The 16,181-nt window shown below is 38.1% G+C and overlaps 1 protein-coding gene across 2 annotated transcripts in view; it reads left to right on the forward strand.

Moving 5' to 3' along the window:
* Positions 1-16,181, forward strand: part of PRKG1 (protein kinase cGMP-dependent 1) — a 1,262,482-nt gene that overhangs the window by 1,228,301 nt on the left and 18,000 nt on the right. For both annotated transcript variants that reach the window (XM_060102657.1, XM_060102651.1), the window contains exons 11-12: positions 3,760-3,899; positions 5,036-5,125. In XM_060102657.1, coding sequence (XP_059958640.1) covers positions 3,760-3,899; positions 5,036-5,125 — 230 coding nt within the window. The remainder of the gene's footprint in view (positions 1-3,759; positions 3,900-5,035; positions 5,126-16,181) is intronic.

Genomic DNA, 16,181 nt, shown 5'->3' on the forward strand with positions numbered 1-16,181 from the left:
ATTCCTGAGCAAGAAGAAGAAATGTATTCCTTTCCTCTTCTTTTGCCTTCCTCTGTTCACACTCAACATTTATGTCATATCTCTAGCCAGCCTGCTACAAAATCGTCATCATCTCAAATTGGCACAAGTGGGCTTGGTATAATTCATTTGACCAATAGGACAAATAAAAAGCAAACTAAATTTCATCTTAAAATTTTTCATGTATTAGTTTTGTGAAAACACTTTCATAATAAAGCATAATAGCTTAGGCTCTTGAAATAAAAATTGCTGTAACTTACACTGAGAGTTTATATTGAAAGAAAAAATTATGGCACATACTTTAAGGAGATGAACAGTGTGGCTCAGCCCGAACTTGAATAGGTTGCTATCCTATACAGAACTTCTCAAGGTCTTTGCATACATGGAATTCTAATAGAGTGGTTTCCACTGAACCAGATCCTTTGAGAGAGTCAGACAATAATAAATAGCTATTCTGATTTAAAAGATACTTAAAAAATTTCTTTCCATGACCAGAGTCATTATTTTTACTTACCATAAAAGTGAGATATGCTAATTGTACAAAAATTGAGCAATTCAAAAAAGTTAAAAAGAGCTAAATCAACTAAAATCTCCCTAAGAGAAAATCATTGTTAACATATCAGTGAACACATTTCTTTTTGTCTCTTCATAAATTTATTTTGTATTTAGATGTAGATGGATAACTGTCCCCAAGACCCAGATGACATTATCCTAGAGATGATGTTATTAATATAGTAGGCTTTTGGGGAATAATATCACATTTTAGTCATTCAAAGAAAAGCAAGGTTAAGAAAACATCTTGTAGGGCTTCCCTGGTGGCGCAGTGGTTGAGAGTCCACCTGCTGATGCAGGGAACACGGGTTCGTGCTCCGGTCTGGGAAGATCCCACATGCCGCAGAGCGGCTAGGCCCGTGAGCCATGGCCACTGAGCCTGCACGTCTGGAGCCTGTGCTCCGCAACGGGAGAGGCCACAGCAGTGAGAGGCCCGCGTACCGCCAAAAAAAATAAATAAATAAATAAAAAGAAAACATCTTGTAAATATAACAACTGAAAATTCAGAGCTGTATCACATAGATATTTGGCATGTATATTTCCTGTGAAGCATCAGCATTTAGAAATCTTTTCTTCCTTTTTTGAATAATGGGAATTTTGGAAAGAAGAAAAAGAGCAAATGCTACATACTTGTCATTTATAGCTTCCCTTGTTTTTATCCTGTTAACCTCAGAGATACACAGTATGGAGCTGAGATACCAGCTGTCTTTGTGGCTTTGCCAGTGATAAGTCATCATGGCTTATTTCATTCTTTCTTTGATTCATTTAGTCAACAAACATTTAATGAGCATTTATCTTTTGTCAGGCACAGTGGACAAAAAATCCCCAGTCTTGGGTTGCTTACAGACTGGTGAAAAGAGACAGATACTAAACAAGTAATCAGAATAAATATTTGGTGCATTAGCTTGTGATAAGAGCTATAGAGGACACTAAAAAAGGGAAGGGAGAAGTAGGTGGATTACTCTTTTATGTAGACTGGTGTGAGGAGAGACTTTCTGATTAGGAAACATTTGAGCAGAGAATTTAGGGAACTGAGAGGGCAAGCCCTGAGGATAACTGTGAGACAATATTCAGGCAGAAGAATAGCACGTGCAAATGGTCTGAAGCAAGAGCTTGCTGTTATGCTCAAGGAGCAGCAAGATGGCCAGTGTGACCTGAGCACAGTGAGCAAGGAGGAAGTGAGGCTTACAGGGAATGGGGTTTCAGATAATGTAGGGCCTTGTCAGACTTTGTGACAGCTTTGTCTTTTACCATGAGTGAGATGGGAAGCTACTGCAGTGTTTTGAATAGAGAAGTGACATGATCTGGCCTTGTTTTAAAGATAACATTTGATCTACCCAAGGTACATGTAGAGAGACCATCACTGAATGCCCATGCGGTGGCACTTTCTCATTTAAGGTCCCAATAACTCCATACAGTAGGTGGCGTTATCCTCAGCAAGAACTGGGCCTCAGAGCAGTTACTCAACTAACTGCCTAAGAGGACTGAGAGAGGCCTTAAGTGGAGTCAGGATTTAAGTCCAGACCTGTTACCCTAAAGCCAGGGTTCTTTCCTCCTAACCTGTGCACAAGTTAAAATGTGTGTTACCATCTCTAAAGAGAATAATTTGTACATTAGGTGTGTGATCTACTTTTCAGTCATTTACCTGGGTAAGACTCTAAAGAGGGAATATGATCGGATTTCTTCTCCTCTGAGTGTTAGTACTCTGACACAGCTCATTTTTCATGTCGTCTTTCTTATCCAGATTTCTTTTAGAAGTGGGTTTTCACATTTTTGTATTTTATTAAACTATAACTGAATTCATTTGTATCACACTAATCTGTCATCTCAAAGAGTTTCACAAATGGAGTAGCGGGCCTTTAGCTGTTTAAGGCATTTTCAAATATCTATTTTCCCCTCTAACCTGTCATGTAGATTCTCAGATGCTGGCAGCAAACTGAGGCCTATTTATCTGAAGTGTCCTCATGTTTTCTTCTAAAGAGCTTGCCACATTAATGTTCTCTCAATGGAATTCAGTCTGTCTATGTGTACCTGAGAAAGACACTTAAAAGACCTTCACTATCCCCGCAGCTAAAGCAGTAAACAATTCACAACTAAAGAGGAGACATCCACACTTCAGCTGAAAAGCAGAAAGAGCTTATCATGTTATTTCTCCAAGGCTTTCATTAGTTCAGAAAAACATGGGCTGTTTGGTATTATCTTGAGAATTCTGTGGTTTGAGAACACTCAATGGTAACGCTTTTACATTGCCATTAAGTGATTAGCTCAGTTATCTCTCCTTTTCCTTGCAAGTCACCTTGTTGAAACATTGTGTAAAACAGTGAACACAGACCAGCAGCCTGTCTGAGGAATGTCATCTGGAGGACCCAAGCTCTCTCCAGAGCCACCAAGAGCCATGTGGGGCTGCAACAGAGGCTTGGAAGCATTGGGGATATCAAGGTTCAGCTTAGGTCTCCCAGTTAGTATAACTAAGGAGTAAGGTTTAAGGTCAGACAGGATTAAAGCCATCATGCCTATTTGAGGTCAGACAGGATTAAAGCCATCATGCCTATTTGAGAGGAAAAGAAAAGTAGTTTCCAAAGTCTTTAGAAAGAAAACTTGTTACTTTTTTTTTTTTAAATGGAAGGAAGGGAAAGACTGTGAGATAAAAAGAAGAAATAACAGTACATAAATTTTCAGTCTCAGCAGAGACAAGGGTCTATCACTGAATTAAATAACTCTAGAAATGTTTGTGGACTAGGACTAAAAAGAGGAAAAGCGTACAGGACCGTATGGTCCTACTTTTTCCACACTCGAAGTAAAACTGGAGAAGGAATTCGTTTTTATTTTTACTTTTCTGATTGAAGGAGAAAAACTGTACAGTATACTCAAACACATTATCTGAAATGAAATGAAATAATACAGTGAGAATCAAATACACTTTCCCTCTTCTAATCCCAGTGGGCACAAAACTAATTGGCAATCCAGTTAGTGAAAATGCATCAGTTCCAGTGGAATGAGATTGGGCAATAGCTATGAGCCCTGGATTTCAAACCCAGCTCCAGCAAGCCTTTACTGTGATACAGGTGGTGTTTGGGGTGTCATTTCAGTGCTCCATGCACCTGTTAATTTGGGGCTAAGAATGCATTCTGTTATATTAACTCTGTGGGGTTTTTTTTCCTCACTTACTCCCTTCTGGCTTTCTTTAAGGTCCAATTGAAAAGTGAAGAATCCAAAACCTTTGCAATGAAAATTCTCAAGAAACGCCACATTGTGGATACGAGACAGCAGGAGCACATCCGCTCGGAGAAGCAGATCATGCAAGGGGCTCATTCCGATTTCATAGTGAGGTAAAGACCCTGCCCCAGGGCTCAAGTCCCCAACTCCAAGTGGAAAAGCAACCACATTTGCACTCACTGTTACACATTTGATTCACACAAAGAAACATATTTTTAAATCTGATTTTTAAAAGTTTTTACTAAATAAAAAAACACTAGGGCTTCCCTGGTGGCGCACTGGTTGAGAGTCCGCCTGCCGATGCAGGGGACACGGGTTCGTGCCCCGGTCCGGGAGGATCCCACATGCCGCGGAGCAGCTGGGCCCGTGAGCCATGGCCGCTGAGCCTGCACGTCCGGAGCCTGTGCTCTGCAACGGGAGAGGCCACAACAGTGAGAGGCCCGAGTACTGCAAAAAAAAAAAAAAAAAACAACAACAGAAAAACACTAAAATTTTGATTCTTTTTTTTTGTTTTAATGAGAATCAGATTCTGTGAAAAGAACATGTTTTTCCCAAAGGAGATATCAGAGTTCTTAATGTTCCATTTTTATCCTGTTATTCCAAGAACTCTGCATAGACCTCTGGTGTGTGAAAGACAAAATACCAAAAATCAAACTATTTTACCTTGAATATTGTTTATTTGAATATTTTTTGAAGTTGTTAAAAAATGAAATGACTATCCCATCTCAGTATTTTGAGAGCACTGATAAGACAATGGGCGTTTTTTTTTTTTTTTTTAATACGCAGAAGCTTTTCTAGTTAATTTGCCAGTGGCACTTGATGAAAACAGGGTATCACATGAATTTAAGTGAACAGTGCATAAATGTCATACACATCTATATTTTAAAGTGTCATCTACTGAATATCCATGCACACTGCATGTTTATGACCACTAAATATTGCTCAAGAGGCCACACTTGAAACGTTAGCCAAATTGGAATTACAGGAACCCCAGGAAGCCCTCTTGGTTCATAATCATTTGGATTAATCCATTTAAAAGGAGAGACTACCCCCTACAGTGTGAAAATCTTAGTCATGAGCCATCGCTTCCTTTTTCCTCTTTGTGAATTTAGATCTTTCTCATTCTTTTAATAAAATTTCAAGCTTGGTAAATCAAGAGTAAGACTGTAATCCGGGCACTGAAAACATTTACATGCTTTTAAAAGACAGTAACGTTTATAGTCTTTGTTTTCTTACTTGCAATTCACAGATTATACAGAACATTTAAGGACAGCAAATATTTGTATATGTTGATGGAAGCTTGCCTAGGTGGAGAGCTCTGGACCATTCTCAGGGATCGGTAAGAGTTTTAAGAAATTTCTATCATGTCTTTGAAAATGTAGTTGACTGTGATGGTTTGTAAGAAGAGTCAATTTTTATAAAGTATAAAAGTCATATTTACATATGCTTGTATTTCAAAATGTAAATATGGGTCACAACCCACTATCTACATGTGATTTACTGTAAATAGGAAACTCACTCTGTTTCAGATTTGTAACCAATGATATAGGATTAGTCCACCATAAAAATGGTACCTGTCAAGGTACATTCAGAGGCTTTAGTTTAACTTGAATATCACAATCAGACAATTATATAACTAGAATTCACTTCATTGCTGTTAACAATGAAGAGAATTAAAGTTATTTTTTAGTTGCAATCTAGATTAACTGTCAGTTGGATTGTCCCACTCATTCTCCAGATGGGCTATCTTTCCTAACACTGGGAATTTTTTCCAAAGTAACTTTTCCCTCTACCTTTACATTGCTCTTTGGTTTCAAAATTAACAGAAGTTTCCAACCATCCCTTTCAGGACTTACCTGGTCTTAGGAAGAAAAGGAACCCACTTACACTCCTCTTTGCCCTTTTAGGGCAAGTAAAGTTGGTCTCTTTAGCGCTTATTTGTTTTTTTTTTTAATTATTCAAAATTAATTTTCTATTTCCTATTTATGTATAGCAAACTATCTTTTTAAAAAAATATTCTACCAACCCTAAATATTTACTTAAAAAAAACTACAATTTTCTGTGAATGACCTAATAACATTCAAAAGGCATCTTTGTTCCTCTGAATATTCACCTTTAGACATCCTTTTCTTTTCTTATTTGTTACAATCTCACCCCACAGACTCTCCTTCATCAGGTAACATCTTTCAGACTCAGCTATAGACAGCCCTAATGTCCCCAGAAAGCCATGTTATTTTTTGACAGTTTATTATTTTGTAGATATCCCAGAATAGAACAACTAGTTCTTTATAAACTATTGCTTTGAAGTCTCATTCCTAATTGTATCCTTATGGTACCTTCATATCTTTGTACCCACTGCCCTTTCAGGTCTTTTATTCCCATTGCCTTACTTGTATATGACAAATGGGTTTCTTTTTACCTTATTGTGTCCTATTACATTAATGTTTTTTTTTCTTAAATTCAAGGTAAATATGCCTATAAGGGAATGTGTCATTTTGGCACTAGGGGACAGAGTTAACATCTGTACTGAGCTATTATATCATAGTGTATTACTACATTACTGTTAATTAATTTTGGGGTACAGATTATACGCCAGGCATTGTGATAGAGGCTGGGGATAAAATGATAAATACAACAGTTGTGGTCCCATGCCTCACAACTTACAGGATGTAGCAGAAAGTTAATATTCTGATTTGTGAGTTAATATCTGATTCACCCTAATGTGCTTCTACTGTATTATTTTTGACCTGACCTTCCAATACACTGATTTATTTGAAATGTCTTCCCTACTTTGTTCTAATTAGAATAGGAGATTTACGGGTAGAAGTAAACATTAAAGCAATAATAAGCCACTTAGGGAAAGGAACAGCGATTTTAAACTTCTATTAACTTCTTTAACAAGACACCAACAACAATAAATTTTTTTAAATAGTTTTAAAAATAATAATAAAAGTTAACCTAAAGTCCACTCAAACATGCATAGACATCAATATTTAACTTATTTTTTGCAAGAAAACTGTTTCATATTTCTCCTTATTTAACTTGATTTTGCATTTTTGGGGTACATAAATGCTAGCCAAGGCTTACAAGTGAGATGTATTTGGATTTGTCATGGTAGCAAAGGAATGCTATCAAGAAGCAGTTTGTCTTGGGAGGAGTGGATGGAGGAGATCAGTGATGGTCCTTTCTCTGCCTCCACCAGACTGCTTACCCTTTGTTTTGTCTTCCCTTTTATCATCCTTGGGTTTGGGGTACACAGTTGCTGAGTCCCTCCAGTGTACTAAATATTCATTAAGGAGGCATGATCTGGAGAAATAGCAGCTACCTGATCCTTCCTAAAGATTCAGAGGGGCTGAAGCCTTGACATTAAAAGAAATGAAGCTATCGTATATAAAATCATCATGGACTCATTGTCCTCTGCCAACTTTCTTTTTTAGATATTCAATATGTATGTAGCCTTACTGCTTTTATTCCAAGAGACTTTTTTTTTCCTATGCAAGAAATTGCTAAAGGAAAAGCATAGTTTTGGACATCCAGGCTCCAATTAATACTGTCACAGACTAGCTTTCTCATTGCTTGTTTAAACTGGGGCTGAAAAATCCTAAAGATTAACTGTTAGAACCAAAAAAATGCCAAGAGAAAAAGGAAATTAATTATGCTGTTTGTCACAGTGTATATAAAAGTATCCTTAGTCAAAATAAACCTTTTTGTTCAGTTCCTTTAATTTTCCTCTTGTGTCCCAGTAAGTAGTAGTAAGGGAGAAGCTATTCTGAGAGCATAAAGGAAATGTATTGGTGGTAAGGTTAATGTGAAGGAAGGATTGTGTGACCACTGAGCCTCAGGGATTTAGCGCAGGAAGTCTCCTATAGCAATGACATCCTCCTTCCTTCACCTAGCAGCTGAGCTGACCATTTCCTGCCTCTCACTCTTTCTTCTCATCAGCATAGAAAAAGAACACAGAGCAGTTTTTTTATTTGTTGTCAAGAAGTAGGAATTAAAATGATACCATATATACAAACAGATTTTGAGGACTATTAAATTTTTTTTTAATCTTTGAAATAGGAACTACAGCACTGAAATGTTAATTGTTGCAATTTCCCTGGTTTGTCCTTTATTAGCTATCATGTTTTATCTTCTAGTTTGTGACTTTTTTCCACAAATTCTGTTCCATTATTTGGAATAGATTGCTACAAACTATATTTACTTCCCCTCTATAACAGTTACAGAATTGTCAACCACAACTTTCTTAAAAATGTAAGTGGTTGATATATATATATATATATATATATATATATATATATATATATATATATATATATATGAGAGAGAGAGAGAGAGAGAGGTTATTAGTATATATTACATATTAATATTAGTATTTAATACATATTCTAATATCATTTACTTGAGTTTTTTAAAGTGTATGTTAATTTTTCCTACAGAATGTATTAATTACATAAGAAACCATAATTATCACATCTTTCTGGTCTTGAGTCTTCTGGGATGTGTTTTATAAGCCAGCAAGTGACTTTCTATATATATTCTCCTTTATTCCAGCTATTTTATGGGAGGTGATTATTTAAGTTCCATCTTAGATGACCCATTAGGTGGAATATGTGTCATTTCTTAATTTGCTTGAAAGTACTTTAAGGAAATGAGTCTGTTTTCATAATTATTTAGCCTTCCTACTTTGCCAATAAGCCTGTAGCATGCTTCAGGTTTATATACTCACTAATGATTGTTGTCCCTAGTCAATGAAAAGAGGGAACTTGTCTTTCAGTGAGAGATGCTTTGTCTTTGTTACATTCTGCCATTTCAGGACTTGGTTATGATGAGTTTATTAAACACTGTGATTAAATTTTAATTTGAGTATATCAATAAGTATACATAACCCTCAAATCCCCTGAAGCAAATTGTTATTATCTACTGCCATCTAGCTAAGATAAAACACCTACTCACTGCCGAAGAGGATATAAGGACCTATCCCTTACTTGTTAATTGAAATGACACAACTGTCAAGGCATAATTTATTATTTCAAAGAGCTATATAGGGGAATTATTTCTTTCTTTAAGCAACTTTACCTGTTGATAAAACAAGCTTTTGTTTTAAATCAAATTTACCTTGTCATTTCCAATTCTAATAGTAATTTTTCATTGTGAATCACTCTAATGCTATGTTTTTTGACTGCTTTCCAAAAGGGTATTTTAAAATTCACAAATTACCTACATCAAATATTTAGTGATGAAACTGTGTTGCTGGTAAGCATTTTGTGTGCATATATTGTGTTGATTTGTCACATAACACAGAAACAGATTTGAAACAAATTTTTTATTTAATTTTTAAAATCAGTTACAAATATATTTATATATGGGAGATACTCAATACAGATCTGTTGAAGGGCTTGAAACCAGCTTTCTAGAGCCCTCCAAATTCCAAAATGGCTCAGAAACAAGCTGTCAAGAACTGAAGACCCAGTGATGGATGTTTATGGTCAGTTCTCTTCAGGACGAAAAAAGGAGGTTTTTTTTATTTTTATATTTTTTATTTTTTATTTTTTTTATTAGTTTCTGCTTTATAACAAAGTGAATCAGTCATACATATTCATCTGTTCCCACATCCCTTCCCTCATGCATCTCCCTCCCTCCCACCCTCCCCATCCCACCCCTCCAGGCGGTCACAAAGCACCGAGCTGATCTCCCTGCTCTGCGGCTGCTTCCCACTATCTATCTACCTTACGTTTGGTAGTGTATATATGTCCATGCATCTCTTTCGCTTTGTCACAGCTTACCCTTCCCCCTCCCCATATCCTCAAGTCCATTCTCAAGTAGGGCTGTGTCTTTACTCCCGTTTTACCCCTAGGTTCTTCATGACATTTTTTTTTTAATTCCATATATATGTGTTAGCATACGGTACTTTTCTTTCTCTTTCTGACTTACTTCACTCTGTATGACAGACTCTAGGTCTATCCACCTCATTACAAATAGCTCAGTTTCGTTTCTTTTTATGGCTGAGTAATATTCCATTGTATATATGTGCCACATCTTCTTTATCCATTCATCCGATGATGGACACTTAGGTTGTTTCCATCTCCGGGCTATTGTAAATAGGGCTGCTATGAACATTTTGGTACATGTCTCTTTTTGAATTATGGTTTTCTCAGGGTATATGCCCAGTAGTGGGATTGCTGGGTCATATGGTAGTTCTATTTTTAGTTTTTTAAGGAACCTCCATACTGTTCTCCATAGTGGCTGTACCAATTCACATTCCCACCAGCAGTGCAAGAGTGTTCCCTTTTCTCCACACCCTCTCCAGCATTTATTGTTTCTAGGTTTCTTGATGATGGCCATTTTGACTGGTGTGAGATGATATCTCATTGTAGTTTTGATTTTCATTTCTCTAATGATTAATGATGTTGAGCATTCTTTCATGTGTTTGTTGGCAGTCTGTATATCTTCTTTGGAGAAATGCCTATTTAAGTCTTCTGCCCATTTTTGGATTGGGTTGTTTGTTTTTTTGCTATTGAGCTGCATGAGCTGTTTATAAATTTTGGAGATTAATCCTTTGTCAGTTGCTTCATTTGCAAATATTTTCTCCCATTCTGAGGGTTGTCTTTTGGTCTTGTTTATGGTTTCCTTTGCTGTGCAAAAGCTTTGAAGTTTCATTAGGTCCCATTTGTTTATCTTTGTTTTTATTTCCATTTCTCTAGGAGGTGGGTCCAAAAGGATCTTGCTGTGATTTATGTCATAGAGTGTTCTGCCTATGTTTTCCTCTAAGAGTTTGATAGTTTCTGGCCTTACATTTAAGTCTGTAATCCATTTTGTGCTTATTTTTGTATATGGTGTTAGGGAATGATCTAATCTCAAACCTTTACATGTCCCTGTCCAGTTTTCCCAGCACCACTTATTGAAGAGGCTGTCCTTTCTCCACTGTACATTCCTGCCTCCTTTATCAAAGATAAGTTGGCCATATGTGCGTGGGTTTATCTCTGGGCTTTCTATCCTGATCCACTGATCTATCTTTCTGTTTTTATGCCAGTACCAGACTGTCTTAATTACTGTAGCTTTGTAGTATAGTCTGAAGTCAGGGAGCCAGATTCCTCCAGCTCCGTTTTTCGTTCTCAAGATTGCTTTGGCTATTCGGGGTCTTTTGTTTTTCCAAACAAATTTTGAAATTTTTTGTTCTAGTTCTGTGAAAAATGCCAGTGGTAGTTTGATAGGCATTGCATTGAATCTGTAGATTGCTTTGGGTAGTAGAGTCATTTTCACAATATTGATTCTTCCAATCCAGGAGCATGGTATATCTCTCCATCTATTTATATCATCTTTAATTTCTTTCATCAGTGTCTTATAATTTTCTGCATACAGGTCTTTTGTCTCCTTAGGTAGGTTTATTCCTAGATATTTTATTCTTTTTGTTGCAGTGGTAAATGGGAGTGTTTTCTTGATTTCATTTTCAGATTTTTCATCATTAGTGTACAGGAATGCCAGAGATTTCTGTACATTAATTTTGTATCCTGCTACTTTACCAAATTCATTGATTAGCTCTACTAGTTTTTCGGTAGCATCTTTAGGATTCTCTATGTATAGTATCATGTCATCTGCAAACAGTGACAGCTTTACTTCTTCTTTTCCAATTTGGATTCCTTTTATTTCCTTTTCTTCTCTGATTGCTGTGGCTAAAACTTCCACAACTAGGTTGAATAAGAGTGGTGAGAGTGGGCAGCCTTGTCTTGTTCCTGATCTTAGTGGAAATGGTTTCAGTTTTTCACCATTGAGGACGATGCTGGCTGTGGGTTTGTCATATATGGCCTTTATTATATTGAGGAAAGTTCCCTCTATGCCTACTTTCTGCAGGGTTTTTATCATAAATGGGTGTTGAATTTTGTCGAAAGCTTTCTCTGCATCTATTGAGATGATCATATGGTTTTTCTCCTTCAACTTGTTAATATGGTGTATCACATTGATTGATTTGCGTATATTGAAGAATCCTTGCATTCCTGGAATAAACCCCACTTGATCATGGTGTATGATCCTTTTAATGTGCTGTTGGATTCTGTTTGCTAGTATTTTGTTGAGGATTTTTGCATCTATGTTCATCAGTGATATTGTCCTGTAGTTTTCTTTCTTTGTGACATCCTTGCCTGGTTTTGGTATCAAGGTGATGGTGGCCTCGTAGAATGAGTTTGGGAGTGTTCCTTCCTCTGATATTGTTTGGAAGAGTTTGAGAAGGATGGGTGTTAGCTCTTCTCTAAATGTTTGATAGAATTCGCCTGTGAAGCCATCTGGTCCTGGGCTTTTGTTTGATGGAAGATTTTTAATCACAGTTTCAATTTCAGTGCTTGTGTTTGGTCTATTCATATTTTATATTTCTTCCTGAGTCAGTCTTAGCAGGTTGTGCATTTCTAAGAATTTGTCCATTTCTTCAAGGTTGTCCATTTTATTGGCATAGAGTTGTTTATAGTAATCTCTCATGATCTTTTGTATTTCTGCAGTGTTAGTTGTTACTTCTCCTTTTTCATTTCTAATTCTATTGATTTGAGTCTTCTCCCTTCTTTTCTTGATGAGTCTGGCTAATGGTTTGTCAATTTTGTTTATCTTCTCAAAGAAACAGCTTTTAGTTTGGTTGATCTTTGCTATCATTTTCTTCATTTCTTTTTCATTTATTTCTGATCTGATCTTTATGATTTCTTTCCTTCTGCTAACTTTGGGGGTTTTTTGTTCTTCTTTCTCTAATTGCTTTAGGTGCAGGGTCAGGTTGTTTACTCGAAATGTTTCCTGTTTCTTAAGGTGGGATTGTATTGCTATAAACTTCCCTCTTAGAACTGCTTTTGCTGCGTCCCATAGGTTTTGGGTCATTGTGTCTCCATTGTCATTTGTTTCTAGGTATTTTTTAATTTCCTCTTTGATTTCTTCAGTGATCACTTCGTTATTGAGTAGTGTATTGTTTAGCCTCCATGTGTTTGTATTTTTTACAGATCTTTTCCTGTAATTGATGTCTAGTCTCATAGCATTGTGGTCGGAAAAGATACTTGATACAGTTTCAATTTTCTTAAATTTACCAAGGCTTGATTTGTGACCCAAGATATGATCTATCCTGGAGAATGTTCTATGAGCACTTGAGAAAAATGTGTATTCTGTTGTTTTTGGATGGAATGTCCTATAAATATCAATTAAGTCCATCTTGTTTAATGTATCATTTAAAGCTTGTGTTTCCTTATTTGTTTTCATTTTAAATGATCTGTCCATTGGTGAAAGTGGGGTGTTAAAGTCCCCTACTATGATTGTGTTATTGTCGACTTCCCCTTTTATGGCTGTTCGTATTTGCCTTATGTATTGAGGTGCTCCTATGTTGGGTGCATAAATATTTACAATTGTTATATCTTCTTCTTGGATCGATCCCTTTATCGTTATGTAGTGTCCTTCTTTGTCTCTTCTAATAGTCTTTATTTTAAAGTCTATTTTGTCTGATATAAGAATTGCTACTCCAGCTTTCTTTTGATTTCCATTTGCATGGAATATCTTTTTCCATCCCCTTACTTTCAGTCTGTATGTGTCTCTAGGTCTGAAGTGGGTCTCTTGTAGACAGCATATATATGGGTCTTGTTTTTGTATCCATTCAGCCACTCTGTGTCTTTTGGTGGGAGCATTTAGTCCATTTACATTTAAGGTAATTATTGATATGTATGTTCCTATTCCCATTTCCTTAATTGCTTTGGGTTCGTTATTGTAGGTATATTCCTTCTGTTGTGTTTCTTGCCTAGAGAAGTTCCTTTAGCATTTGTTGTAAAGCTGGTTTGGTGGTGCTGAACTCTCTCAGCTTTTGCTTGTCTGTAAAGGTTTTAATTTCTCCATCAAATCTGAATGAGATCCTTGCTGGGTAGAGTAATCTTGGTTGCAGTTTTCTCTCCTTCATCACTTTAATTATGTCCTGCCACTCCCTTCTGGCTTGTAGAGTTTCTGCTGAGAGATCAGCTGTTAACCTGATGGGGATTCCCTTGTGTGTTATCTATTGTTTTTCCCTTGCTGCTTTTAATATGATATCTTTGTGTTTAATTTTTGACAGTTTGATTAATATGTGTCTTGGCGTATTTCTCCTTGGATTTATTCTGTATGGGACTCTCTGTGCCTCCTGGACTTGATTAACTATTTCCTTTCCCATATTAGGGAAGTTTTCAACTCTAATCTCTTCAAATATTTTCTCAGTCCCTTTCTTTTTCTCTTCTTCTTCTGGAACCCCTATAATTCGAATGTTGGTGCGTTTAATGTTGTCCCAGAGGTCTCTGAGACTGTCCTCTGTTCTTTTCATTCTTTTTTCTTTATTTTGCTCTGCATCAGTTATATCCACTATTTTATCTTCCACCTCACTTATCCGTTCTTCTGCCTCAGTTATTCTGCTATTGATCCCATCTAGAGTATTTTTCATTTCATTTATTGTGTTTTTAATCGATGCTTGATTCATCTTTAGTTCTTCTAGGTCCTTGTTCACTGTTTCTTGCATTTTGTCTATTCTATTTCCAAGATTATGGATCTTGGAAATAGAATCTTGGATCAGCTTTACTGTCATTATTCTGAATTCCTTTTCAGGTAGACTGCCTATTACCTCTTCATTTGTTAGGTCTGGTAGGTTTTTATCTTGCTCCTTCACCTGCTGTGTTTTTCTGCCTTCTCATTTTGCTTATGTTACTGTGTTTGGGGTCTCCTTTTTGCAGGCTGCAGATTCGTAGTTCCCGTTGTTTTTGGTGTCTGTCCCCAGTGGCTAAGGTTGTTTCAGTAGGTTGTGTAGGCTTCCTGGTGGGGGGAACTAGTGCCTGTTTTCTGGTGGTTGAGGCTCGATCTTGTCTTTCTGGTGGACAGGTCCACGTCTGGTGGTGTGTTTTGGGGTGCCTATGGCCTTATTATGTTTTTAGGTAGCCTCTCTGCTAATGGGTGGGGTTGTGTTCCTGTCTTGGTAGTTGCTTGGCATAGGGTGACCAGCACTGTAGCTTGCTGGTCATTGACTGAAGCTGGGTGCTGGTGTTGAGATGGAGATCTCTGGGAGATTTTTGCTGCTTGATATTATGTGGAGCTGGGAGGTCTCTTGTGGACCCGTGTCCTGAAGTTGGCTCTCCCACTTCAGAGGCACAGCACTGACTCCTGGCTGAAGCACCAAGAGCCTTTCATCCACCCGGCTCAGAACAACAGGGAGAAAAAGTAGAAAGAAAGAATTAGTAGAAGAAAGAAAGAGAGAGGGAAAGAAAGGAAGAAGGGAAGAAAGGAAGGAAGAAAGAAAGAAAGGAGGGAGGGAGGATGGAAAGAAAGAAGGAAAGAAAGGAGAGAGGGAGGAATGAAAACAAAAGGAAGAGTGAATGGAAGAAGGGAGGGAGGGAGGGAGGAAAGAAAGAAAGACGGGAGGGAGGGAGGAAGGAAAGAAAAAGAAAGTGGAAAGAAGAAGGGTGGGAGGGAGGGAGGAAAGAAAAAGAAAGAAGGAAAGGAGGAGCGGAGGGAGGGAGGGAAGGTAGGAAAAAAAGAGCAGGTAAAGTAAAATAGAATAAAGTATGAAATATAGTAGCGTTATTAAAATTAAAAAGTAATTATTGAAAAAAAACCGGACAGATAGAACCCTGGGACATATGGTGGAAGCAAAGCTATACAGAGAGAATCTTACACAGAAGATTACACATACACATTCACAAAAAGAGAGCAGGGGGGAAAATCAAAAATCTTGCTCTCCAAGTCCACCTCCTCAATTTGGGATATCCTCAGTTTGGGATAATTCGTTGTAAAAAGAGGAAAAGTGCGACAAGTCTGAAATCTTGCTCTCTAAGTCCACCTCCTTAATTTGGGATAATTCGTTGTAAAAAGAGGAAAAGGGGGGAAAGTCTTAAATCTTGTCCTCAAAGTCCACTTCCTCAATTTGGGATGATTCGCTGTCCATTCATGCACTCCACAGACGCAGGGCACATCAAGTGGACAATGGAGCTTTAATCCGCTGCCTCCGAGGCTGCACAGAGAGATTTCCCTGTCTCTGCTCTCACAGCTCCCGGGTCTTAGCCTTGGACCTGGCCCCGCCTCTGCGCGTAGGTCGCCGGAGGGCGTCCGTTCTTCGCTCAGACAGGACGGGTTTAAAGGAGCCGCTGATTCGGGGGCTCTGGCTCACTCAGGCAGAGGGGAGGGAGGGGCGCGCAGTGTGGGGCGGGCCTGCGGCGGCAGAGGCCGGCGTGACGTTGCAGCAGCCTGAGGCGCTCCGTGCGCTTTCCCGGGAAAGCCGTCCCCGGGTCCCGGGACCCCGGCAGTGGCGGGGTGCACAGGCCCCCCAGAAGGCGGGGCGGACAGTGACCCGCGCTCGCACACAGGCCCCGCGGCGGCGGCGGCAGCAGCCCCAGCGTCCCACGCCCGTCTCCGAGGTCCGCGCCTTATCC

The sequence above is a fragment of the Mesoplodon densirostris genome, chromosome 1, assembly GCF_025265405.1.
Source record: "Mesoplodon densirostris isolate mMesDen1 chromosome 1, mMesDen1 primary haplotype, whole genome shotgun sequence".
In the NCBI taxonomy this organism is placed as follows: domain Eukaryota; kingdom Metazoa; phylum Chordata; class Mammalia; order Artiodactyla; family Ziphiidae; genus Mesoplodon; species Mesoplodon densirostris.